Source organism: Pygocentrus nattereri, chromosome 3 (assembly GCF_015220715.1).
Source record: "Pygocentrus nattereri isolate fPygNat1 chromosome 3, fPygNat1.pri, whole genome shotgun sequence".
Lineage (NCBI taxonomy): Eukaryota > Metazoa > Chordata > Actinopteri > Characiformes > Serrasalmidae > Pygocentrus > Pygocentrus nattereri.
In genome coordinates, this window is record NC_051213.1 from 24,245,039 (window position 1) to 24,273,008 (window position 27,970).

At 40.2% G+C, this 27,970-nt stretch overlaps 2 protein-coding genes across 3 annotated transcripts; both read right to left on the reverse strand.

The window, feature by feature from the left end:
* Nucleotides 1-1,002: 1,002 nt before the first annotated feature.
* zdhhc18a (zinc finger DHHC-type palmitoyltransferase 18a) lies at nucleotides 1,003-11,340 on the reverse strand. Of its 2 annotated transcripts, XM_037537233.1 has the most exons (10): nucleotides 10,177-11,340; nucleotides 9,791-9,951; nucleotides 9,461-9,610; nucleotides 8,943-9,080; nucleotides 8,160-8,211; nucleotides 7,522-7,624; nucleotides 7,232-7,344; nucleotides 6,930-7,032; nucleotides 5,910-5,980; nucleotides 3,483-3,611 (listed from the first exon to the last, which is right to left on the reverse strand). In XM_037537233.1, exons 1-9 carry the CDS (start codon nucleotides 10,416-10,418, stop codon nucleotides 5,939-5,941), a joined length of 1,104 nt encoding a protein of 367 aa, XP_037393130.1. In that variant the 5' UTR covers nucleotides 10,419-11,340; the 3' UTR covers nucleotides 3,483-3,611; nucleotides 5,910-5,938. The 2 variants fall into 2 exon arrangements, with proteins under 2 accessions (XP_017579587.2, XP_037393130.1); XM_017724098.2 differs by lacking the exon at nucleotides 5,910-5,980 and having other exon boundaries at nucleotides 1,003-3,611.
* A 2,506-nt stretch (nucleotides 11,341-13,846) lies between these two features.
* On the reverse strand, nucleotides 13,847-24,007 carry LOC108416265. Its single transcript, XM_037536928.1, has 9 exons — nucleotides 23,947-24,007; nucleotides 23,396-23,443; nucleotides 22,678-22,731; nucleotides 22,533-22,577; nucleotides 16,925-17,029; nucleotides 16,076-16,129; nucleotides 15,780-15,994; nucleotides 15,170-15,329; nucleotides 13,847-13,944 (listed from the first exon to the last, which is right to left on the reverse strand). Exons 2-9 carry the CDS (start codon nucleotides 23,403-23,405, stop codon nucleotides 13,847-13,849), a joined length of 741 nt encoding a protein of 246 aa, XP_037392825.1. The 5' UTR covers nucleotides 23,406-23,443; nucleotides 23,947-24,007.
* Nucleotides 24,008-27,970: the final 3,963 nt, after the last annotated feature.

Here is a 27,970-nt window from a genome sequence, read left to right on the forward strand (position 1 = left end):
AGCTCCTAACTGCCTTTGGAAGCAACATCAGCACAAAAACTTTGTCAGGGGCTTCATGAATTGGGTGTCCATGGCCGAGCAGATGTTCGTAAGCCTAAGCTCTCCATACACAATGCCAAGCATTGGCTGAAGTGGTGTAAACCACAGGGCCACTGAAACAGTGGAAACACACTCTCTGGAGCAATCAATCACACTTCATTGTCTGGCAGTCTGAAGGACTGATCCAAGACTGGCGAATGTTAGGAGAGCGCTACCTCCCCGAATGTTTGCTGCCAACTGTTCAGTATGTTGGAGAACGAATAATGCACCCCATTAGGCCCATTAAGAAATGGTTGGCCAAGTTAAGTGTGGAAGAACTTGACCGGCTTGCAGAGCCCTGACCACTTCTAATTAATGATTTCAGCAACTTCAAGGTGCACCCACTTCTGACACAGCTTGTATAATGACCAAGAGAACGGGATGCTCTGGAGCAGCAAAACATTTATCTATAGTCTCCATGAACAACCTAAAGTGTTGACTAGAATGGTATAAATCTCCCCAGCATTGGGCTGTGCAGCAGAACTGCATTCACTGGAGTGATAGAGCATCATCAAATACCACTGTGAAGAGCTGGAATGACATTTGTGATACAGAATTAATACATCAGTACCTGACATTATTAATGCTTTTCTGACTGAATACAATCAAATCCTCACAACAATGTTCCAACACTAAGTGTAAAGCCTTCCTAGAAGAGCAGAGGGTACTGCAGCAAAGGATAAATGTGCCATCTAGTGTTGAAGACAATGGCTTGCAGTCAAGGCTCAGGTCAAAACGTGGTACAAATGATGACGGATATCAGGGCTGTACTTGTAAAGTATCTCAGAGTAATAGTGCTCATTGCAACTGGTAGTTCTACTTATTTTATAAAGAATTTGGTCACAATATCTGGCCACTGTGAGATGCTTTGTGAAGGTGTACTTTTCCAATTTCATCCTTGAAGAAATGAAGATCTATCAAACATTTTACCCACCATAGGGCACAGTGAATGCATAGAAATTTCTTTATGAGAATACGACATCTTGTGAACATGTTATATAGAACAGACAGTGTACACTTGCCTACAGAACACAAATTCACCATGTTCACCTTTTTCACGTATATCAAAATAAGGCAAACAAGAGCTTCTCAATACTGTTTCAAATGTAAAATATATGATGTTGGCAGTGTTGAATTTACTTTCAATTAAAGGTGTAGGTCAACGTACAACACTTTGTTGTGTCCTTGTGTAAGCATATGGTTAAAAAAATAAATAACTGCAACATAGAACCTAAAGCTTAGCTATGCTATACAGTCACTCAGACGTACAGTTAATGGATAAAGTAATGAAAATAACACATAAAAGGGGCTATTTGAACCCCTACAACCAACATGAAAAAGCAATAACTACATGACATTCTCACTGATTATAACAGAAATCCAAATAAAGCAGTGAACCCATATAGCTTCCCCTGAATATTCATCATCTGAATCTGTTTTAAGGACAAGTCAGCTTAACTCAACTTATATCCATATATTACCTTGTGTTATATACCATGACTCTATATACCCCCTGTAAGTCACCAGCTTATCATATTTTTAAAAAAGTTAAACAAACTAGCTTAATGTCTGAATGTAACACTTCTTGTCAGTAAACTCTAATAATTACTGACCACTCTAGACATACAAAAAATACAAGAATCTTTCTAGTTCACATAAAAGTTATCTAGACAGTGGTTCTCAAACTTGGGTCAACAAGCTTAAAGATAAACAACACATACATAAATGTATATTAAAAAACAATAGGCCTCATTCACCAATATCTTGTTCTGTTCTTGAAAAAGGTTCTAAGAAAAAGTCGTCAGACTCATGATGTGTTCTTAAACTGCAGAAATGTTCGCTCCTTTGTTCTCAAGTGTGTGTAGATTCTGTTCGTACCTAAGAACAAATCCAAAGCAAACACTGGTGAATGTCAAAATGTTCATGTAAAACTGCATAATTTCTCCTTAAGAACAGTTGGTGAATAAGGACCATTGTTTTGATCTGTAAAACAAATAGTCCACATTAGTAAAGTTCTGCAGCTTGAGTGTTGGTCTGCAAGCTGAAGATCACTCTTGTTCAGCTCAACCACATCCCACAAAGCTTTTCATCTAACTAAGTACACCTCTCTAATCAAGCAAGTACACTGAGGTTCATATTTGCTTGTGTAAATCATTTTAACTCTGAAATTAAAGTTTGAGGACCACTGCCCTTGACATAAAATCTTAAAGGAGGTCCAGTGATGATATTCCTGACTAGCAAATACACTTTAATACTCCTAATAAACATACACAATCATCATCATCATATCCTAAACTTGACCATTCATTTACAAACTCAAAAACAAAGTCCATAATCTCTTTCACCGTGTCATATTCACCCCTGACCCTTTACCCCCAAATGGTTACATGGCAGATGTCTGTCGTATGGCTGTACATGTGAAGTAAGACTTCCCTAATCAAAGTCCGGTCTTTAAATCAAAATTATTGCTATGATTGCAAGCAAATGGACAAAGGCTTTAACATGGCTCAAGGCTTAGTGGAACACCAAATGTTGGTTAGGGCTGGGTATCATAAAAATATTTTCGCTATAGGCATCAATTCAGATACCGTAATTTTGACATTGATTCCTAAACGATACTTTTTCAGTACATTCTTTCAAATTACAATGAAAGTGGATGTGGCGTAAAGTACAAATTATTGTGATGTGGGTATATTTACTGACAGTAATCAATCACAGACTAATCAAGTGCTTCCATTAATAGTACTACTAATGATAATAAGACTACTTAGGTACTGAAATTCAGTACTGAATGACAAAGAATACTTTGATACAATATTTTAGTAATTCTGTCATAAAAGTATTGTATTTTGATACCTTTTTGATACCCTAGCTGTGATCACTGTGAACAAAGCAGGAAACATCATTTGTCATGAAACATGTATTGTGCTTCTCTTTACTCAGTTTAAGCAGATGAAAGAGGCAGTTGTACTTGTTCCTCAGATCTGTTTGCCGTTTCACAAAATTGTTCATTAAAAGTAATAAGTCAAGAGGTTATTCTCTAGTATTCCAAAACGGCATGTCTCCTGAGAAAATCCTGAGTTTTATAAAAAAAAAAAAGAAAAGAAAAAAAGCTTTCTTCTTAGCCACCCGGTAACAGTACATGTGAATGAACTGTGCCATGTCTGCCAGGGGTGGTTTAGTTATCCTCAAGTCAGTGAGATAAAGCCAATGTCAGGAGCATCACTGAGAATGAGAGGGCTTTGGCTGAATGAGTATGGTGGACTGGGCAGACGGAAGCTGGCTTTATGTGTGGGGAGGGAGGCCCGTTTGCTCCCTCTCTGAGGGCATGACTTGTCCATGGGGCGGCGAGCCTGTCTTCCTGAGCAGCCAGTAGGCGGAGGCCTACTAGATGCTGACAGAGTGCTGGAGACAGTACTGAGGAGACTCTCCTGGGTCACCGGGGCAGTCTTAGGTGCTGCTGGGGTGCAGGTGCCCCGGATCAGTGAAGAGTGAGCAACTGACTCCAGAAGTTCCTTAGTTCCCTGTGTGCACTGCATACAATGAGGGAGCAAAGGAGGAAGGGTGAGAAGGGAAGAAAGTTAAAAAAAAAAGTTTGCAAACACTGAAACCAGCCTGTTAAAGGACAAAGACACATGGCAATGACATATGACATACTTAAGAAAGCACAATAAAACATGCACTGAAAACTGGAAAGACAACATGGTAAGGGTGAGGCAGCATGTTTTATCATTAAGAATATCAGCACAAAGAATGGCACAAACAAGCAGTCTCTCCAAGAATCACCACATGAAGAAGAGGCAGTACTGTGCAAGGTAAATGGTTTCCCCAAAACCACTAGGGGTGAAAAGATGGGCTGGTTTACATTAGGAAAAGCATCCAGCATTTAGATACATGTATGATGACTACTATGCTAAAGCTTCAAGCTGTGAAACCCAAGAGCCCGGCAAACTGAGCCCTCTGGAATGTCTGAAAGTCAAGAAGTGGATGAGCAATGTAAGTATGCATTTACTTGAAAACTGTTACACAGGACATGCTTGTAAGGGTCTGACATGAAGTACAAGCAGGATTTGGAGTTGGGGTGGGGGGAAAACTTGACTCTTGGATGCCTCGCGATACGGATGTGGACGACTCTGAATCGATTCACAAATGTCAAAAATCAATTTTCTATACTTTAATTGATAACGTAATGTTGACGGAGTGCAAAAGGCAGAACTTGGAAGTGCGGAAGTGCAGCGCCCGGACAATCTGTGACAGCACATAACAAAAACAGCGAGAAATCCAAACGGTAGCTGTTACCCTATGCATTAAAAGCCAGATTAGGTCATGAGTTGACAACCAAAAAGTTGTGCTTTCAACAAAAATCAAACCACCTTGAGAGCCACAACATTTCATGTCCAATATGTCTCAGGATGTGCTAATGTCCTAGTATAGGCTAAACATTATAAATGAAAACGCAGACTTGCTTCATTTTGCTTTACGATTTAGCTATAGCTGATTTCCTCCCCTTTCCAACAGGAAACTTTTCCTCAAGCGTTGAAAAGTTTCTTGTAAATTAAGTCGCTAAAGTCGCGTCTCTTTCTCCAGCTTCTTGTTCGTATTTACGCATTACGGAACATAGGTTAAACGCAGCACCATTTAAGGTAGACTGGGAAAATTTGAAAGAGAAGCTAACACTTTTTACAACTTTTTAGTGTTTGACAGTTTCTCATTGCAGATGTAACGTATCAGGAAACCAACTCCAGTGCTTATAAATGCGATTAAGTCAATTCGTCTCCAAATGTTCAAGCAAGCGATGTTGATGCTTCCACCCAAACCGGAAGTGAATTATAAACTCTGTCCCAACTTTTATTGCCAAGGATTAGGGTCTGTTCAGTGTCCTTGAGAACCACGGTTTTCACTCTATGCTGCCAAGATATAGTGTCTAGTATCGAGCATATTTTACTGACACAGCGATCCCGCCACTCTCTACAATGAGACCAAAACTAATAAATCACTGAATTAAATGGGTAGAATAACTGTAATCTGCTGCGTGGACATCCATTAACACAGGATCTTATTTCACCCTAACTGCACATTTTTATCGCAGATGAGTGGCAGCCTGTGTCTCATGTGCTCCAAACAAGAGCAGCGAATGAGAGCCTTCCAGGTTACTTGCTAAACCACTTTCATTTGTTTTATTAATACTCCATATTGGAAGTAAATTCATAATTGACTATTAGAAATACATTGCTTTAAAAGTACAAAGTTATCACACAGTGAAAAAAATAACTCCTGCATAGAAATAAAGATGCATCGAAAATCGTTTTATAATCATAATAATAACCGTAATTGAATCGAATACTGAGATGTCTAGAGATTCCTACCACTAGTTTGGAATATATAAACAGACCATAAGAAATGGATAAACAAGGCCAGCCTAAGTCTGATTGCAATCAATTTTAAAAGTGTATTTGACTATTAGTTTTTTTTCTTCTCTTACTAGAATAAATAACCTAAATAATATCTAGAACATGAAAAAATAGCTTTAGCAATGTCATCAGCAGAAGTGTATTACATGGCTAACAGTGTTGAACACAAATATTTTAGTACTTCCCTGAAAAGTTCACAGCAACAAGAAAAATGTAAATACATACGATCACACTACATATTAAAGCTAGACATTCAGAGTGTTAGTAAAAGTCACACAGCAAGGAATGTAGAAGAAGCTGTAACAGAGAAGGCAGGAAATGAATGTACACTGAGCTAATATGCAGTAAATGGTGGTTACGTCATGAGAGAAGCAGAAGGTGGCAGAGTTGCATGCAAAACGCCCAGTAATACATTCTTACCATCCATACTCAGACAGCTGCCAGAGCGTTCAGGCAGTACAGGAAACAGCAAAGTCCTGACAGTTGTCCTCCTGTTAAAATCAGCTAATGTCATGTTACACACTGCACTGTTGCATTGTTGCAATCATTGCATTGGTAATCAGGAATCCCTGCAACTGGCAGGCTCATATTCAGTATAAAAGTTTTTATAAAATTAACCATTGTTATCAATGCATACATGAAATTTGGTAAAGTTGCAGCAATTTAATAAAAAACACTAGTGAGGGGGATGGAGTTATTTAACCTGGGCATTAGCAAATAAATCTCCATGTACTGAACAACATCAGCCCCGTAGCAAGATAGATCCAAGAGTTTGTATTGTGTATGCTTATCAAATTCCTGTTTGATTATGATTATTAAGTTCTGGTTCACAGGTTTTTTGCACACATTGCTACTATGTCATTGTGAAATCCCCATGAAAGCACTTTGACATATCATACATTCAGCATAACTTATTTTAGTGTTCAGGTGTGAACATGCATCAAGTAAATCTTAAATCTAAAAGTAAGAAGGTGTTTCTCGGGTTATAAATATTCTTATATTGGCTTGGGACTTTTTAGTAACACTCATAAGTGCTGCATATGGCCTCAGATACATTAAGCTATGATATCAGCTGTTAGATCAACTCTCCTGCTCCTCTAAATAAGTTTATGATTATATGCAAGGGAAAAACTCACCTTAAATCAAGACTCTTTTGACAAGTCTGGTACACAAGACCCCAAAAGTTTAATGGCCCTCTTTTATTTAGATTTATTTGTCTCAACCCAACAGATGAAAATGCATCAAATTGACATGTACAGTATATGTAAGCCTTGTAGCTCCATCATTAAACTAAAAAAGCAAAATATGGACAACATGCTGATTGACTATGTTTGCTGACTGACTACCTTTGGGATAAGTGGAAAATTGTGTACATTTGATTTTTTTTCAGTTATGACAGCTCTAAAAGGAGTCTAATCAGCATGGAACTGACATTCTTACCATGTTGGTGTCATTCTTGGACATGAAAGGATGAAGATCAGTATCAGAGTTGACAGTTTGAGGGATCACATCCGGAGGTAAAAAGCCTCTTCTGTCAATCAAACTGAAGCACAACAAAAATCATTTGAAGTCATTATAACTGTGTAAAGTGACTGAGGCAGAATTCTCTAATACTATATTGAAAACAAAAATCAGTTGTTTTTACTGCAATAATTTGCTATTATAATAGTTTTCCTACCTAAACACCTTTACTAATCATTCATGACATGACATTGTCATACATCCTTATCTACACTACTGACCTGGGAGCCATAGGTCCACACAGCACCACACAACAGTTAGTGAAGATACTGTTGTAGGTGTAAGGGTTCCCTGAATCTTCTGCTCCCCTTTTACTTGACCAAGAGCCTTTTATCTGAGAAAGATAAAGAGTTCAATGACATATAACTTTCAATTTGAATTTCAATAGGTACCTCTGTGATATACACTTCCAACTTCAGAGACTGATTTAATAAATAGACACAGGAAACGTCATTTGGAGCAATCTTCCAGCATCTGTGCTTATAGCAAGTGACTGTATAGCAATACTTACATCTTCATTGGTTGTGAGGTTGGAGGCTACCAAGTATGTATGGAAGCCAGAGAGGCCCAGAATAGACCAGATGGAGAAGAAACAAACAACCAGCTCGACAACAGTGACAACAGAGTTAAGGTATAATGCAGATATGGGTTGATCAAATCATCTTCTGTAATGCTCCTCATTTCAAGCATGATCATATTTAAGTGAATCTGCTATGTTCCTTACTGTGGAACTACAAACATTATGTAAGCATAATTATTAGACAGTACTTGCATGTATATATATAAAAAACACTCTGCTAAACCATACGGACAAATAGGACACTTTCCACCTGCTACGTCAAACCACACAAACACACAAGCCATGCTGCATAGCCAGTGACATCATTCTGTTTTCTTTTAGGAGACTGGACACCTGCTTGGCAGTCAGTCTTCAGACGTAGCAGCTACATGTGATCAAGATTGTAAAGGAATGACTGAGCCGATTAGGGATGAATGGGATTAGGAGTGGAAGAAGCAGCAGGCTGTGGTCTGGGAAACAGACAGCCAAACTCCCTCAGTCTGCCCACAGGGTGAATATGTGGGACATGAATGAATCATCAATGCCAGGTAGCAAGGCAGTGAGATAGTAGCTATGGACAGAAAGGATATCTGGCTGGGCTCTCCTGTAAGGCTTGAATAAAACCTCTTCCACCTTGTGATCCTGTTTGTAATAGAAATGATTATTCAGTAAACAATCAAGATCAGGAAATATCAGAAAATAAACAAACTATAAATAAACTACAAATGTCATTAACAATCATCACCATCATAACTAAGCTACTATTTTAGTGCTGAGCTCCTTCAGCACTGCTCAGATCCAGCTAAAAGAAAGCACCTAATTGTATCTAGGCATATAAGCATCCAGCTAAAAGAAAGCACCTAATTGTATATAGGCATATAAGCATGTGTTAGGTTTCATGAATAGATACTGCTTTCATCACCCGCTGAAACACAATGAATACTCATAGACGTATAATTGTGTACTCTTTGTAAGCATTTGACCATTTAAATCTGGGTGCCTGCTGCCAGAGTAAATTAAGGAACACTAGCACCTGTTACTCTTAGTGCAGATTTAGAGGTACTAAGCCAAACATTCAAAACTACAAAGTTAAATAAAAAAAATTAAGCAGCATTACAAGTACAACTGTTGAGGTGACTGTATGATTAAAGCATGAATCCCAGTGTTAATCCATGAACAGCTCTTTCTTAAAGTGCTTGAGAGACTAACAGTGAACGTGTGGTGACAGTGCAACAAGAACATGTATGTACGTATATGTAAAAATGTGTGTGTGTGTGTGTGTGTGTGTGTGTGTGTGTGTGTGTGTGTGTGTGCATGTGTGTGTGTACATTTGTTATGCATGAGTCATAACATGGTGGCTGGAGATGACTTACGTAAAGTGAGATGTGTTATCACACATCCAAAAATGAAGGAGGTGAGAAAGGATAATGAGACTATAAAAGTATAGAAAAAGCGATAGTTGCGCTTCCCAACACAATTCCCCACCCATGGGCAGTGGTGGTCAAAACGCTCTGTATGGGGAACAAACAAGCATAAGTAATTATATTAGAATTTACTTGTGCCGTAAATCAGTGTTTCCCAACACCGGTCCTGGAGACCCATTCCTTTGCAAATTGTAGTGTTTTCCCTGCTGCCAATATAACTAATCTATCTTAACAAGGTCATTAACAAAGCACTGAAGTGGGTGTGTAAAGCAGGAAAAGCACTAAAATGTGCAGAGCAGTGGGCCTCCAGGACCAAAGCTGCGAAACACAGCCATAAATACACTTATTATTAATTCAATGTTCTATTTGTTTTTTTTTAGACAAAAATAAAAACACTTGGGTCTATTCTTAATACAAACATTTCATTCTTTTTTAGTTTGATTTCAGTTGTTTGAGTAAGGTCTTACCTACACAGTTGTCACAAAGACTACAGTGAGAAGTGCGTGGTGGGCGGAACATCTTGCACGTGAAGCAATATTTGAGTTTGACCACTTGTCCGTTAATAAGGATTTCCTTAGTCCGTGGTGGTGGCCGGTATGTGCCTGATCCGGAGTTATCTAGGAATATGAAATACACCTTGTATAAGTATCCACACATATAAAGAATACAGAAGTCAATCCCATATAAACCCGGTTAACATTTCAAACTAATCATATCATAACCCATATATGAACATTACCAAACAGCAGCTACAATCACATAGTCAACCTACACATCACAGTTTACTCAAGACTTACCGATTTGACGCTCTATGTCAGCAGCCTCTTCTGGTAAAGCCCTTGGTAAGATCCCTGGGTCTGTAAAACTGGTCTGAAGAAGATTGATGACCACAAACAAAAACAGCACACCGGCAATCACCGGGATGCAGACGGTGAGGTGAGCCACCAGAAAGGGGCAACTGTTGGGAAGAGATGTCAGAATGTAAGTATTTCCGGAAACTGCTGAATGGCTATCATTCCACCACATGTCAAAACATGCATGATTTCCTTGCAAGTAAGCATAATTACTATTACTAACCTCAACATTACTTAAAACATGAAGCAAATGCATAATATACTCCCTCGTTATTGTTATATTAGTATAACAAACTACCAGGAATGACACAGGGCCTCACGGGACTCACTCAAACACGAAGAATAAGCCACTGGTGAAGAGAATAAGGCCGAGTGTCAGAGGCAGCACACCGCACTGCCGGGCAACGATGATGCGTCCATCACAGTAGAAACGATTTCTGCCTGGGAAAACTTCCCATTTTCGTCGCGGACGATGAGAGCTTTTCTTCGCACATGGCAGAGTGGAACTGGGCGTTGAGGCTGGTGTTCCGAGAGTTCGGGGGTCGATTTGCTGATATTCGCAGTTTTTCATTATAAGCGACTGGGACCAACAAAGAGTTCAACAGAGGTAGCTAGCTAGTTAGCTAGATGGCTAAGCTACCCAACTTGTCAAAACTGACAATGCTATCCTAGTTTTACAAATAAAGATTTTCCTCTCAACGAAAATGCTTAACTGTTTCTGAATGTTAATAAAGCAGAGTAACCTGTATGCCTAAACACGTCTCGCAAAATTCCGCAACATAAAAGCATTGACAAGTTTCACCAGCGAAGCTAATTAACTTTAGCTACGGAAGCTACACCGTAACTCAGACTAAAACGGCAGACTTTTCTGCCTCAAGTCAGATACATGTATGTCCCTAAATGTCTTTCCAGCCACTTAAATACTCTATTCAGTCTTTCATATACACCGTAACATTACATTAGGCAAGGTAAGTTAATACGACGCGGTATTAAACACGAGCTGGCTAGGTTAGGCTAGCAGCAGTAGCGGTAGCCAGTAAAGAATACTGGTTGGCCCATTAAATTTTTAAGACACGGTTCGGCTTTGACTTGGGATGTAATACTACAGCTCGTTAAATTTTGACATTTCACAATGACTGCTACATTCAGTACATGCTACTGAGTCAGCTTAACTGTTGGTTAGTTAGCTGAAACAGCTCGGCTCCAGCCCCCACTGTCTGTCCGCCCGACTCATCTGACCCCGGACTCCATTCGGACTCCTCCGCTTCTGCTCAGCCACAGTGTCGGCTCACTCCGCTCATCACTCCACTAATCGCCCACCTCCAAACATCACCCTCTGCGCTCAGGGAAACGGTGTGTATCGTAGCTACGGGTGATTTGAACAAGCTTCCAGTGATCGGCCTTTATAGGTATCGATTAAGTTTTTAGTTTTCCAGCAGGCGCTAGCAAACCGCTTGTTGTTGACAATCGCGTCACTTCCCTATCAGGAGGAGATTTACCTGAAGTGACTGATGAGCCAGAAGCCGAAGGAAATGATGCACATTTTTCTTCCACATCCGACGCTATCATAAAGCATTTAACCATGCAAAAAGCTACCTATGGAGATGCTTTAAAAGTATTCATATTTAAGTAGAAAACACTATCTATCTATCTATCTATCTATCTATCTATCTATCTATCTATCTATCTATCTATTTAAGGTATAAACTGTCCAATCATCGGTAACGTCGCCAGTCTATTTCCGTGAATAGTGCTGCTTAACACATTACGGATGTTTCAATATTTCCTCCGGGTTCTCCGGTTTCCTCACACAGTCCAAAGACAGGTCAATTGGACATGCTAAATTGCCCCTGGGTGTGAGTGACTGTCTGTGTCTGTCTGCCCTGCGATGGACTGGCTACATGTCCAAGGTGCATCCTGCCCGAAGACTGCTGGGATAGGCTCCAGCAACACACGCGACCCTGACGGAGAACCGGCTTAGAACATGGATGGATGGATGTTTCAATAAATTATAGGTGTTAAATTGTTAAAACAACCAAATATTAGGCCTATCGCTATATGCCCATATAGCGCCTGCATGTGTATTATGCTCCTGCCCCTGCTATGTAGTGGTCTGTTGTAGTGCTTGTAGTTCTTTCTCCAGAAACACCGCTGCTCCACCAGTAACATTAACATTCACTCTAAATTGCTCTGGATAATAAATGTACGTAAGGCCATTCATGTACCTATAGACAATATAAACCTGATGGAAGGAGGTAGATATGACCCACCGACTGGACCTAACAGACCCGAACAGGGCCGGCCCTTCCATTAGGCGATATAGGCAAATGCAAGGGGCGCCGTCTGTCCAGGGGGGCGCTCGCGTGCATGTTTTTTTTTTTGCAAATTAACAATTAATAAATATGAAAACAAGCAAAGTCCACATAATCATAACTTCATTGTTTAATAATATTAGTCAAATTAATAATTATTATAATAACAACACACAACACCTATCACCCCCCCCCCCCGCCGCCCCCGCGCGCTCTGCACACCTCGTTACTGTTTCTCTGTGAGGAAAAAGACAACACCACAGAGTGAGTGACATCTCCCCGTAAAGATGTCTAAAAGGAAGTCCTCTGGTGCCCAGGGCAGAAAAAGGAGAATAGAGGAGGAAGACAAGTGGCAAAAAACAGAGGTAATATAATATGGTGAATTAACCATGTGTATGTTGTACAGTAAAATTTCCCTTCAGAAAAATAGTTACTAGCTAGTAAGTGATAGCGTCAGTTACCCCCTTCCCCAAACTCATTAAAGACATTTGAAATGACCCCCCCCCCCCCCCATTTTCACTAAATAAGCACTTAATCTTCGTTAATTAGAGACTCTCTACAATACGCAGAAAGTTGTTCTCTGCACTACTTTATGTAAAAGTTTGAAAATATTTTTTGTGCAACACCTTTATATTTATTTATTGTTATATGGTTATATTTATAATTAATTTACTTTTTATTTGTTTCTTTAATACTGATTTTACTGTTTTACTGTTGTTTTCGTTCTAAAATAAAAAAACAAAACTCAAAAACATAAAGCTTTTTGTCTGTGTGAGTGTATAAACCCGATGATTGATGATGCAGGGGGCACCAACCAAAATCTCGCCTAGGGCACCACATTGGTCAGGGCCGGCTCTGGACCAGAGCAGCAGCTGGAGTCCTGGTAGGGTAGGTTTCCTCCAGAAGATCCCCACAGTCTGAACATCTGCCCTCCCCTCTCGTTGCAATACCGGTTTTAACAAGCCCTCGTCCACATGCTCTGGTCATTTCCCATTCAGAGGAAGGATAGCACATATACATCTCAGAGACGTCTTTTGGATGTAACACAGTTCGTCTGGAATACGTATTTAATAGAGCGTGTGCTCATCGGCAATACGTCTCTGATACGTCTCTGGTGGATCGTGAAAGACCTTCAGCTGCTGCATTCCAGACCTATCTGGCTGCGTCATAATCACGCCTGCGTCTCGGAGACGCTTCTGAGATCTCTCCTAGACCATTTACTAGAGCGTTTATTCATCTGCAGTACATCTTTTAAACATCGGGCTTGGATGCCAAAATGACGTTCATACGCTGCATTGCAGACTGATATGTACAGTCTACCTAAAATGCAGCATCTGAGCGTAACTGAATGTGTGACATTTAGAATCAAACCTTCTTACATAAATTACACTCAAAGCTAGATTTTATATTCTTCTTCCTCCCTGAGTTAAAGATATAAAATATACAAGCAGAGAGATCGTATGAGCCATTAAGAAGCCTAAAGACTCAAACAGAAATCTACACTGGAAAAATGATGTATAGAAATTATGCTATATTATTTTATGTGATTAATTTATATTATTATTAATATTATTACCCCAAAACAAAATTAAGTGAAAGGGAATTTTCCTTTAACATGTTTATTTAACAGAAAATCAACAATAGAATAAAGAATGGAACAAACATGTGGAATTAACAAAATAAAAGTTTAGCGTCCTGCTGGTGCCAGGCGGAGGTAATCCTTTAGGCATTTTTCAGCTTCTGCTTCCGTGGGAGCTGGTAGCGCTGGGTTCTTCACTGCGGCAGCTGTGTGTCAAAATGTAGAATATTATTACTATTCTTATTAAAGAGGCATAAGGACTATACATTTATCAGCTGTATTACACTGAATAAATGGAACTGCCTGTAAGAAATAAGTAATCTAACGTATCTGTTATTAGGCCAGGTTTTTAAGGTATTACGCTACAGGCATAGTAATTAATTGGAGGGGGACTAGTATTTTCCAATATATACAAAGGTGTTGTTATTTAGCGTCATTTCGTCGAAAACTGTCCTAATTAAAGTAAGAATGGCAATATCTGTACTTTAAAAACACGTGAAAACCACATGAGCAATAAGCGTCCAGTATGGATGACGAGGGGCGCACGTGATAGATGAACGTCTCTGACCTAATTTAGAAGAAGCGCTCAAGAAGAAAGCAGCTTTCCGAAGGTCCGTCGGAGAAAGGTAAGTTCAAGTTCACATACTAAATTAACTAGGTTATCAGTGATGTATGTGTTTATCCTGTTATAGGTACTAGATTTGTGGCATATTTAAAGTTAAAGTTCACAGGTGCATCGAGGTAACTTATTTTGTCAAATAACTTAAGCTAGTGAACTTGGCTATCATTACCACGTGCTAGCCATTCCTGAGGTGGCTGCTGCATTTGCACTAGCTTATGTCATTTCTCGAAGCAGTGTGGCTGTTTGGGTAAGTTGAGGTAAAGTTGAGGTTCTTAATAGTTATTTTCCTCATTGAAAGACAAGTCATAAACCAGCATGTTGCACTGTCTAACCCCTGGCCTCCTCAGTTTGACCGAGCTAAACACTGTAGATCAGGGGTGCCCAAAATTTTTTCAAAGGGGGCCAGATTGGACAATATCAAAACACCTAAGGACCGGTCTCCTTTCCAAAAGTATTATTCATACATTATATAACATTGTATTCAAAATATTTAAACACAAATGTACAGAATAATTAACAATTATTTAACTAATTAAATAAATTTGACTGTAATTACAGCAAAAATTGCAACAATAATGTATTCTTACGATACAGCGGCCAATAAAAATCTGTCTGCGGGCCACACTTTGGACACCCCTGCTGTAGATCTATCATAAGGTATATGTAATTTAGTACATAATGGTGTAGTATTTCATTTGATAATGGCCTCATTTAAATTCTGATTAATTTGGGCGTGGTTTTGTTGCATGACACCTATTCTTTATGTTACAGCAAATAATGTAACATGTAAGTGGTTCTAATATACTCACCAATAATAAGCTGTCCACAGGCTGTCTGCTTTAAACCTCGCTTGTCTCCCCTGCCACACCAGTTAAGGCTTTTTGCCAGGTTGGGGGTGAAGACCTTGCTGGCAATCCGCCATATTGTCTTTTTCATTGTGTGGCCTCCACTTAGTGAGAGTGTGTTGGTCTGAAATAATACACAATAAGAACAGAAATGGATAAACAGCAGTCTCACTGTACCAACTGCACCTTCATAACGTGTCCTAGGAAATGTACATTCTGTTTTGATTTTGTAATTACGGTTCTTGTTTTAAATAGTTCATATCTTATTTATTGTATTGACCTAAAGTAATTGATTAGAAAGTTTTTGACTAATAATATAAAGCTGTATACAGTCATGGCTAAAATAATTGCACTTCTTTTAAGAAAATTTTTAGATGCAATATTCACAGATTGGTGAACCTCTGCCCATCTTTGCAGAGATATAGGTAGGTAGATAGATAAGGGAATAAGGGTTATGGATGGATGGATGGATGGATAGATAAGGGTTATAGATATGCATAGAGAGATAGCTCGAGAGATAGAGAGTTGGTGGTAGCTAGATTTGATTTAATGGGAAATCTATAAATGAACTTACCATCCTCTGCTTCAGTCCATTGTTCAACAGCCTCTTCTCTAAATCTTCTAGGGTCTCCATTGAATTTAGTAGGAAAATATTCATTTCCTCCTCATCTTGGACCTGTTGTGGGGGCAAAATTCGGCGGCCACCCACAAAAGACTCAACAAGTGATGTGAGGTAAGTAATCTTCAGGTCCATCTCTCTCAGTGCCTCTAACACTGTTCTGTCTACAGCTGCAAAAATAAGATAGAAGTTATCCTTTTATTCATTGTAAGCAATTTTTTAAACTACTTTGTCTTAAAGACCAAACTTACGTGTGCACTGATTATTGATGAACCGCCTTGAAGGTCCCTGTTGTGCAGTGGGTGCTGTTTACAGTACAAAATTTAAATAAACATGTTCATTTTAGTGATCTAAGAAGTGATTGTAAATATGAGTGTTTATTTATACATACTGACAAATGTCTATACACCCAACAGCCACTTCATTAGGTACATCTCCTTGCAACTACACTCATTGTCTGTTATTCAGCTCCATTTGCCATTTGGAAAAACTTTGTAGTTCTACAATTACAGACTGTAGTCCATCTGTTTTTATGTATACTTTATTGCCCTGTTCATTAATTGTCAGGATCTCCACAGGGCCACCACAGAGCAGGTATTATTTGGGCAGTGGATCATTCTCAGCACTGCAGTGACACTAACCTGGTGGTGATGGTGTGTTATATGTGCTGTGCTGGTGTCAGTTGATCAGACACAGAGGTGGTGCTGGAGTTTAAAACCCAAGTATCACTGCTGGACTGAGAATCGTCCACCAACCAAAACTATCCAGACAACAGCATCCTGTGGGCACCATCTTCTGACTGCTGATGAAGAACTAGAGGATGACCAACACAAACTGTGCAGCGACAGATGAGTTATCCTCTCTAACTTTACATCTACAAGGTAGGACTGTCCAATAGAGTGGACAGTGAGACACAGTGTTTAAAAACTCAAAAGCACTGCTGTGTATCATCTGCACATACCAGCACAACACACTAACACACCACCACCACGGCACAAACTACAGCGTGCTCCAAAATGGAGCTGATAAAATAGACAATAAGTATAGTTACAAGGAGGTGCATGGGTGTAAATGGCTTGTAAGGTTTAAGGTAAACTCACCATTTGTATGAGAAAGAACATCCTGGCCTTGTCTTGTATCCTGAGATGGCCATGTATACGTATTGGGCATGTTCCACCCTGTTTGCCATTGTTGTGGTGTAGGTGCTGTTAACACGGAAATTTAAAGGAAAAGTCACTGCCTAGAAAACAGGACTTTGCTCTGTGTATTCTTAGCTTGTAAGAAATGAACTGACTATGGATAACATCGTTTCGACCAGAGGAATGACCTACACAGCACATGGAGTGGTCTTCCCCACAATGAAAGCCCCCTCACACTTTCCACTGATAATGTACAGTCTGTACTGAGCAGGGTGCATGCACGCAAAGCTGCTGGTCCAGATGGCATTCCTGGACGTGTCCTCAGAGCGTGCGCTGGACAGTTAGCCAAGGTCTTCACCGATATCTTCAACCTATCACTGGCCCAGGCTGCTGTTCCGGCATGCTGGAAGACATCCACCATCATACCGGTGCCAAAGTGCTCATCTGCTGCATGTCCTAATGACTTCCGCCCAGTCGCACTCACCCCCATTGTGATGAAGTGCTTTGAGAAACTGGTCCTCAACCACCTAAAGACAGTGCTCCCACCATCCCTGGACTCCCACCAGTTTGCATACCGTGCAAACAGGTCGACTGAGGATGCAATTTCCACTGCTCTTCACTCTGCCCTCACCCATCTGGATGAAAGGAACACCTACATCCGCATGCTGTTCATCGACCTCAGCTCTGCTTTTAACACGGTCATCCCAAGTAGGCTGGTCACCAAGCTCAGCGACCTGGGAATCAGCACCCCCATGTGTAACTGGGTTTTGGAATTCCTGACAGACCGACCCCAGTCTGTGAGATTGGGCAGTCATATGTCTACCACCATCACCCTGAACACTGGTGTGCCGCAATGCTGTGTGCTGAGCCCTCTGCTCTTCTCCCTGTTCACCCACGATTGTGTTCCTCTGCACACATCTAACATTTTCATCAAGTTTGCAGACGACACCACAGTGGTTGGCCACATCAGGAACAACGATGAATCGGCCTACAGGGAGGAGATCCAGCACCTGACTTCCTGGTGCACCACCAACAACCTCATCCTGAACACAGGCAAAACCAAAGAACTCATCGTGGACTATCGGAAAACCAAGGGCTGCACACACTCTCCTGTCTACATCAACGGAGCAGAGGTAGAACGTGTGTCCAGCTTTAGGTTCCTGGGAATCCACATCTCGGCAGACCTTTCATGGTCCTTCAACACCTCCCATCTCATCAAGAAGGCACAGCAGCGTCTTTACTTCCTGAGGAGACTAAAACAAGACCGGCTGTCTCCTCAGATCCTCACAAATTTTTACAGATGCACCATCGAGAGCATACTGACCAACTGTGTGACCGTGTGTATGCCATGTAAATAACACATCGCAACAGTTCTACACACCTATAATCTATTTTTTTGCATATCTATAAGTAATTTATTCTATATACTGTAATGTTGCACTATGCCTATTTATTGCACACTTGCACACTCTCTTTTTGCACTATTTGCTACTATTTGCACTTCTGGTAGATGCTAACTGCATTTCGTTGCCATGTACTTGTACTGAGTAATGACAAAGTTGAATCTATCTATCTATCTATCTATCATCTGTAAATGTTTTGGATAGTATACTTTTTTTTTTGTTATATTTTGACTGTTTTGTGTTCTATGTTCTAGACTGTTTTACAGTAATGTGAAAAATTAGGACACCCTATGAAAACCATTGTCTTGTTAACTGAAAGGACCGGCCGTTTTTGGTCCGTTTATGAAGAGGAACCAGAGAGTGGATCACCTGTCCTGTGGAAAGTCTCAGCGAGCGCGCTCGGTGCAGGAAGACAGAACCACTCTCGTAATCAATCAAAGAGTTTATTAAGTCTTCTGCACAAAGAAAGAAGGGCACTCCTTCCTTTACAAGCAAAACCGTACAAGCAAACAGGGTGGACCCAAATAAGTTGTCTAACAGTCATGAAATGCTAAGCTGACACTCACGGACCACCGGAACTGCCCAAAGGAGGGGGGCTTCTGCTCTGTGTACGACAATCTTACCTACAAAAGAGAACAAATGGTTCTGGACAGAATGTTGTCCCGATAAGAGGAGCAAGTTGTTTGTGCAAACTGCCAAGGACAGCAGCTATGCTTGCTGCAAAATCTGCTTAGAGCAGAGTTGGAGCAGAGTTAACCCTTTCATTCCCCTCTTTTATGCCTCACCAACTGGTGGGGCATAACAGGGCAAGTTACTGTGGTGTGTGTGAGAGCACACATACATATTGTTGGTGCTGGAGATGAGAGGCTGGTATACGGGCCGCAGGGGTTGCATCGCGGAGGCCAGCGCGTAGACCCTTTCCATGAGGCATCTGAAAAAACAAGGACCCAAACACAGAAACAGCAAAACCATACAGATAAAAGAGACAGCCATGGCAAAATAAGGAGTAAGTAGTTAATAAGGAGTTAGTAAGGAGTTAGTAAGGACATATTTAAGAATGTACTGCAAACATGTAGCAAGATCTGTAGTGTTGCGAAGTTTAGAACAAAAATCCTGTGATAAAGAAAGAGAATAATTAATGTGAGGGTAATCATAATGAGTAATATTCAAACAGTCAGGAGACAGACAGGTGTGTGCTACAGCCTGCAGAGTAGCAGAGAGCTACTCTGCATCAGGTGACACGTAGCAGGAGTCATTGGTGTACTGCTTGGCTGTCCAGTTAGCATACTGCCAGAAAACGTTATCCATGGGGGATCCGCCAGCACGTTCCACCAGGCACAGGATTAATATTAGCTGCAACATACTTCTGTAACACAGGACAGGTTAGAGATAGGAAACAAAAATATTTAGACGTCTATCATGTATATACATCACTGCGGGGCTGACTGACATCTGGAGGCATGAATCCACTGTAGAAAAAGATCGGTTAATACCCCCGTGCGTGTGACAGCGAGTACAGGAGTGGGTTCAGAGAAAGGGGAGTCTGAAAAACCCTTTCTCTCAAATTTCTTGACCAATACCTGATCGCCCGGCTTAAAAGCATGAGTTGGGACCTTGGGAGGGTCTGTGATAGTTTGGTTGACCCTCTCCCAGTATTCATTCAGAACAGTTAACAACCCTGCGGTGTACTCGCTGCGACGCACATCCAAGTCCGCCGTACACTCGTCCCATGACAATTTCATACGGCGACAGACCACCCAGAGTGTCTGTGCGCGCCATCCGCAGTTTGGCCAAAACTACAGGTAAAACCTTCACCCAATTGGTGACATTCTGCGTCTGCATGGCTTTTCGTAACCGCCCTTTTAAAGTCCGATTAACCCTTTCGACCATACCAGAGGATTGAGGGTGATAGGGGATGTGGAAAGCCCAGTCTATGCTCAGGTGCTTCGCGAGCATCTGTGTGACTTTGGAGGTGAACGGTGTGCCTTTGTCAGAGTCTATTCCTAAGGGGACACCGTAACGCGGTATGATTTCTTGGCATAGTTTTGTCACAACTGTATTTGCATTTTCTTTATTGCATGGGAACGCCTCTGTCCAACGAAAAATTTATCTACTAAGACCAGTAAATATTTGTACGGCCCTACAGTCGTCATGTGTGTGAAATCGATTTGCCATTCTTGGAAAGGTGTTTCCGGTTTAGGAAGAACTTGGTGCGGTCTGGCCAGTTTTGGGTTATTCTGTAAGACACATATAAGACAACGGTCTAATATGCGATCAACAGCAGAGTTCAAATTGTGAATGCAATTTGTAAGCAATTGTTTTTGCTTAATATCTGAAATAGTTATATATACTGGAAATTAACTCTTAAAATATGTTTGTGTTTACATTAAACCTGTTATACGTATCATGTATGGCGTTCTAGAGGTGAAAAAATTTATGGCCCCACACAGGCTATGTTAGTATGTGTCTGCTCTATTTTTCACGGTCACTGCCAAATGCACAGTGAATGACTGTGGGATGAGCAACATTCTTCCACATGAAGGAATTTCTCTTCACCTGGTTATATAAGCACATAAGACATGTAACTATTAACCCATAGAGGCCTACTCTGGTGGAAAAAATGCTCCCTCCTTCCTACTGCTCATCATAAGAGAATGATAAAGTCTAACCACACTATCTTTAAACATGGTATATACTATAGTTTATGTGCACAAAATTGTTGGGATGTGTTTTTAATTACTAATGAGAGCAATCAAAAATTGCTTGCACTCTGGAAAGGATGCCTAGCACCAAGCCAGGGTGCAAACAGCTGCTGTCCCTTTAAGAGCTGAGAGCATGACCTGTGTATTGTGATCTCACAGACACATCTCGGTGGAATATCCACAGCCTTCAGTTGCTAATAAAATGTTTTCCAAGGTCTCTGAAACTGCAGAGAGGGAACAGACTCTGTCTTGCTTGTGGGTTTTCTTTGCACTTTTTTTTAAGAGCATGTTAGTTCTTGCTGGATATCCCTTTTGCAGCCAGGCTTGTAAGTACTGCAGCTATGATATGCTTAAGAACAAATTGTGAATGCAAAACAATTCGGACATGTCATGCCTTACCCCTCTTCGTTCCCGATGCGAAATACCATGAAAATCGGGAACGAGCGTTTCGCGGCAGAGTCGGCGGTATTGTTACCAACAGAGTCGGGGTCGAACTTTAACAACGGCCAGTCGGGAGGGCAGGAAGCTAGCCCTGATCAGGTCCTCGATAAGCGACGCATGGGAAATGGGTTTGTTATCAGTAGTAACGAAACCGCGTTGATGCCAGATTCCCCCAAAATCATGAACTACGGCGAAAGCGTAACGGCTGTCCGTGTATATAGTGACATCTTGGTCTTGAGCCATCCGATGATGGCTTGGAACCTGATCCATCAACATAAAATGCTAGGCCAGAAGGCAACAGGGTGGAAGACACGTCAGGGCGAATAGAAGTTTCACCGGCCAGACGGGTCTCGCGGTCATGCACGTCTTAGAGTGGGACTGGAGGTGTCGTGTGGTAACAGAAGTAAACGCATTAAAGCGGAAGAGACAGTATCTAGTGAGGAGTGCGGACGCACAGTGAGGTTTTCGGTGTTCAACAAAATGTTCTCATAGCCTGCACGCCGCTGAGCAGACATGTGCTGTGTAGAACAGTTATTTAGGAGCTGACAGACCTGATGAGAGGTGTGTAAGGTCAAGTCATGACCTAAAACGATTTTTTCAGCATCCTGTACCATTAGCGCGCACGCCGCGACCGCTCGGAGACAGGACAGAAGGCCTCGGGCCGTAACGTCCAATGTTTTAGAATAATATGTAATTGAGTTTTTTTCAGCCGAAGGGCGAAAAATACAATACAATCTAAAAAAAAAAGTAAAATACAAATGACAACTGAAATTGGACACAGTATTAGAACTTTGCTTTTTTTGTTGAGTCATTTTACTGCTGTCTAGGTGTGAGAGTTTTGCCACTGAGGACGTGTAAAAAGATTTTTACTGTCGTCCCCGATTAAAAAAAAAATCAAATCTGAACAGGGCTTTAATAAACGTGTCCCTGAACATTTGTACACATTACAAACCTGAAACCCATTGCTATTATTAAATGTCTTAATTGAACTCACCGTGAATGTATATCTCACATTGGACTTACCATGAGGTAGAACCTGTTGGCTTTGTCTTGTATCCTGAAAGCTATCTGCAAGGAAATTTCAGAATCAAATGCAGAAACAAACTTGATTTCACATATTTGATTATAATCATTGTTCAGGGCTGCTCAGTAAAGTAATCAAACTTACATGGGGTCTGGTTAGATATTGACCACTCTGAAGACTCTTGTTGTATGGCAGGGGCTGTTGGAACAAAATTGCTGTTACTACTAATCATACATTCTAGAAATCTGACAAGAATTGCCATTAAAATTATTTTCATAATAGGCCCTTTTTTACCACAATTCCAGCCTACGTCTTTCAATCTCTTAAGTGGATGTAGAATGCGGCTGATTTGTTTGTGATTGTGTTTAAACTAGATGTGCATATAAATAAAAAAGTCAAAGTTAAAGATTACTTAGACAGGACACAATGGTTATAGATAGAGAGATAGGTAGTGATGTAGGTAGATGAATAGTTAGATAAGTTAGAGTTACAGATATGTAGGTAGATAGTTAGGGAATAAGGGTTATAGCTAGAGCTGTAGATAGAGATTTATAGATAGGTCGTTAGGTAGATAGGGAATAAGGGTTATAGATAGAGGGCTGTAGGTAGATGGATAGGTAGATAGATAGTTATAGATGGGTAGGTAGGTAGTTAGGGAATAAGGGTTATAGCTAGAGCTGTAGGTAGATGGAGTTAGAGATAGGTCGGTCGGTCGGTCGGTCGGTAGGTAGACAGATAAAAAGGGAATAAGGGTTATAGATAGAGAGAGAGAGAGAACATGAAATGGAAAGGAACAATGACAACAACTTTTGAAACACATTTAGACAAAGGCAGTTCCTTTGTAACATTTTATGAAACTTACTCTGTGACATATGATGGCCTGAGTGTTCCCATGGAGAAAATGGCCTTCCTAAATATAATTTTAAAATATATTGTTAGTAATATTTTTGTGACTACACTCCATACAGATACAGATTAATATTGATGATCTCAGTCTTTTTATATTACTTAATGAGTGGTATTACCTTGCATTTTTGACAGATCTGTATAAATATTGTCTCCCTGCTGGTTGTCCTGGGCTAAAGATGAAACAAGTCAAGGTAAGTTAACTGCCATACTATAAATTGCCATTGTTTGAGAATATTAGTTGTTTAAAGAGGCATACATTGTATTACTGTTGGGCTACTAAGTAGTAACGTTCGAAGTAGTTTTTATCTGCTTTCCTGTACTTTCTTTTAATAACTTGATTATCCAAGGATTGTACTTGGATTTAATAAATGCTTTTTTATAATTACAGGAAATCGTTTAAATTTTTGTTCATGGCAATTGGCAGTGTGCTACAGATGCAAGACCGAGATCAGAATGCTATAGTATTCATTTATCCACCCCTTGGAAATGTTTCAGGCATTATACCTTGAACATCTGATGGTTTGTTGCACCACTCTTGCTCTGCTCTTGCTCCCGACTGGAAGCTGCTGGACAATGCTGAGAATGCAAAAAAATAAGTAAGGAATAGGTATCATATGGGACAATATTATTAAGGGACATTACGCTGGTTTAACTATTGTAGCATAATACACTCTTTATATTTGTGGCTTTACACTTAAATATTTCACAGAGATAGAGAGACCATTTTTTTGCAAGTTCTTGATTTTTCAGATATTTCAGCATATCCTTTATTCAGGATATTAAGAGTCCTTAACGTCTTTGAATGTCATTGGGATGTCTTGGATAGTGAGAAGCAGAAAATGCTCCAACTTCAAAGACTGAACTTTGTAGTTATGGAAAACCTCTCTGCAGATCTCTGCAGAAAAACTGAAAAGAATTACAGCTGTAACAAAGGTAAGGGTGGAAAACTTGCACTTAATGTTATGATAAATAAAATGTGATCTCTGACTTTAGCACAGTACTGCAAACGTATAGTAATAAACCATTATGGTAGCATCCTTATTGTGAAGTTAAATGCAATACCATTATGTGTTCCAGGTCCAGGCTGTCTACAAGTCTGTGGTGGGGCTGGGGGTCTTGGGGCAGTGGGAATTTTTTTTTTTCACCGGTGGTGATTCATCTTCCTCCGATGAAGAGTATACTTTTCTTCTACAAGTAAAAGTATGTTAATAAAGGGTTCTATCACAGAATTGTTCTAAAACACTAATTGTACAGAATGCACAGCTTACTTGCTGACTCTCTTTCTTAGAATCTCTGTGTCAGAGTTCAGATCTGACGTGTAGCATGACTTTTTCCATTTAGAAACAACGTTATCAAATGATTCTGGGGGGAAAGAATGACGGCCATGAAAAAGAACCATCGATCATGCTATGGTGAGGACATAATAATACTTTGTTCTGTACTATGTTAAAATATGCATGTCTTTATTACCTGATTCATAAAGGATTCGCACACTGTGCTTTTTCCACCCTTTATCTGGATGGGGGACCTCAGCTTTTTTAACACTTTTTAAAAGCCGGCTTTGATCTTTATAGGGAGGCCACCAGGAGAACCCATGTACCAGGACTTTGCCACTGGTCCAGTTTGCCCCTCGTTGACAAACTCCACTATGAGGTACATTGTGAGCTGTATTGTGAAACCAGACCCCAGACCCCCAAAATTAAATGTGTTCTGTCAGAAACATTTTGTTATTTAATGCCTAAATAAATAATTTTCCATCTGGACAGCCATTTCAAAACTTGAAATCAATGTTTTCATAAAAACAATTTCATTGTAGGAAAAAATTATTAAATCAATAAAATTATCATAGAAATAATTGTACATGTAGATTGTTTGGTGAAAAGAAAACTGTATCAAGAACAATGATGATGATGATTATCTATAACATCCATTTTTCATTAAGATCTTGCAGCATAAAATCAATCAAATCAATAAGAAAATTAGATTTATGATCTAGTAAATTCTTGTTAATCACAAAATACTAAAAGTATTGAACATATCAGTACCTTTTGATGTATAACTTGCAGTACATCTACATCTACAAATAACTTTAAAAATATATATAACACATGATTCCAAGTTCTGAATGGTGATTTACTGCTGTTTTGTGTGCAAAAGTGGAATTGACACAAATTTGTCTTTGTATGGAATAACAAAGGCCTTCCCCTCTATTTGGTTTACTTTGCAGTAGTTTATCGTTCTTGTAAGTCCGTGGACCAAATGTATGCCAATTGTCGATGATGACAGTGGATATTGAAAGAATGGTTCATGCTGCTCAAATGTACTGTATGCAACATATACTTCATTCCTGTAAGACACAATATTTTTAACCTTGACAACTTTCCCCCCCAAATAAAGATGACTGTTGGCTTGGTCAAGTTTGACAGTGAAGAGTGAGGTTGCCAGCTCTTTGTACTGTGTTGCAGCACAGAAAGGTGGTGAAAGAGGACCAGAAGTATGTTCTTTTGACACACTTGTCTTTTCCTCCATGCTGTCACTCCATGGCTTCTCTGATAGTCTCTTTACAATCTGACTCAGAGGGCAGCTAGGTTTCCTAATGAGCTTTTTAATTTTGTTCAGGTGGTTTTCATATTGGAAAGCACTGAAGCTGTCGAGAGCACCATGGTTTTTTACATCTTGTGCAAGATGCACTAAATTGTGAACATTGTAGGAGACAAATTTAGGGCCATACAGCTCTCCAAAATGAGACACAAAAAGACCCAATATGTCATTGGCATAGCCCAGGTAGTCCTCAATCACGCTATTATTGCTGAGTATGAAAATTCCCACAAACAAAAGCAGAAAATTTTCATACACTGCGGTGTGCAGTACATCTTTGAGCAGGACAGGGCCCGTGTACAATAAAAATTGCCTAAATTCTGTGGCTTTCCATCTGTCAATTTCTCTGAGAGACCTTGGTTTACGTGCAAACTCCACAGGCACGCAGCTCTGAGCACCCAGCAGTCGCACTGTTAATAGATTTTGCTGAAACCCAGGCAGCCTACAACTGAGAGGACCTAATTTCAGCCACAGGTGAAGAAGTCGCCACATGACACCTAGGCACACAAGGTGCATATAATCAAGAGGGAACCCAGAGACCATTCCCGAAGATGTTCTTTCTAAAGGTGAAATGCCAAGGTGGTGATCTGAATCTGTCTTATTTTTGAAACTTTCTGAGTGGCATGTCCGTTCTTGGATATGTCATTCTGTTGTCCATGTAAACTCCGTCCTGTGTGAATTTCTCACATCCATGGTACCCTGTGTGACCTTTTACACACTTAACAAAAGCACGTGCCGGTGCATCGCAAACCACAGAGGAGACCTTTAAACGTAGCCTGATTCCCTCAAAGTCAAAACCATTTTCCAGCTCAACTATCTCTGATACGAGGTCATCAAGAAACTCACTTGCTGAATCAGGCTTTCTTGCACCACAGAACAGTCCAATTGTGACGGGCTCATGGTGTGGTAAGTTTACAACAGTTCCAAGAATAGGCCATAGTTGTGTTGGTGAACTTTTGAAAAGTGGCAGCCCATCAATGTTGATTTGAAGTTTCAAATGTTTGTTACTGATTAATAAACTCTTGTTTTTTTGTAGAATGTGCATTATTGAGTGAAGCACACCAAAGTAGCAGTACTGACCACCGGCTTTCTCCTGAATTGCAAATTCACTTGACCTCACTGTACCTAACAGTGTCCTAGCATCTCTAGGTAAAGTTGGGTGATGCTTGCCAAGGACAGCTAGCAGGGCATTTACGGCATTGTGCGTAATGTGGTGCTCAGCCGCCCATTTCGCAAGTTCATCCTGTAAAGAGTTGCACTCTGTTTCAGTCAGATCCAGAATTAAATTCAGGCAAATCATTAGTACAGGAACCAAAGTCACTGTCACACACAGTACTTTGGCAGTCCATGAATTCTATGTTGTCATCATCGCCATCTTCACCTATTGTATTGTTTTCTTTTTCTAAATTTGGGCTCTGCCCCCACCCTGTTGCCTGAATTGACTCTATGTCTCTATCAACCCATTCTTTTGCTCTTCGTTTAATTGTCCAATAAGATGGTTTTCTGCAAGACATACTACACAATAAAACAGAACATACAAAACATTGTCATATTCAATCTGTTTTGTCAAAGCCATTTAAAGGAACTTTTGTATCTTCAATTCATACCTTTTTTTTGGATGAAGGTGGCACCTGTCTTGCAAGTCAACCTGCACAAAAAGAGACAATTATTGAGTGTTAGATAAAAGTAATTTGGGACTTGTAGTTAATCATCTTTCCATGTTAGACTTGGTGATTACTTTAACTTTGAAAAAAGAAACTTAAGTTTTATGCATCTTGATCTTCATCCTGAACACTGTTAGTCACTATACCATGAAATGTTTGGAGTCACTTGTCATATGCTAGTTGTGATAAGCTTGTTTATAGCTTTATTTTGAGAGGGATCCAGAATATGTATGGGAGAGATAGAAGTATATGATCAAACAGTTTAT

Excerpts from the sequence above, each read along its gene's own strand:
- zdhhc18a (XM_017724098.2), bottom strand. The coding sequence starts at position 10,418 with ATGAAAAACTGCGAATATCAGCAAATCGACCCCCGAACTCTCGGAACA. Across the intron at positions 9,611-9,790 it reads TGACATAGAGCGTCAAATCG|ATAACTCCGGATCAGGCACA; the intron begins GTAAGTCTTGAG and ends TCATATTCCTAG. Across the intron at positions 8,212-8,942 it reads GATAACACATCTCACTTTAC|GATCACAAGGTGGAAGAGGT; the intron begins GTAAGTCATCTC and ends TATTACAAACAG.
- LOC108416265 (XM_037536928.1), bottom strand. Across the intron at positions 15,995-16,075 it reads CATCAATAATCAGTGCACAC|CTGTAGACAGAACAGTGTTA; the intron begins GTAAGTTTGGTC and ends TTATTTTTGCAG. Across the intron at positions 13,945-15,169 it reads CTGTGGACAGCTTATTATTG|CTGCCGCAGTGAAGAACCCA; the intron begins GTGAGTATATTA and ends TTTGACACACAG.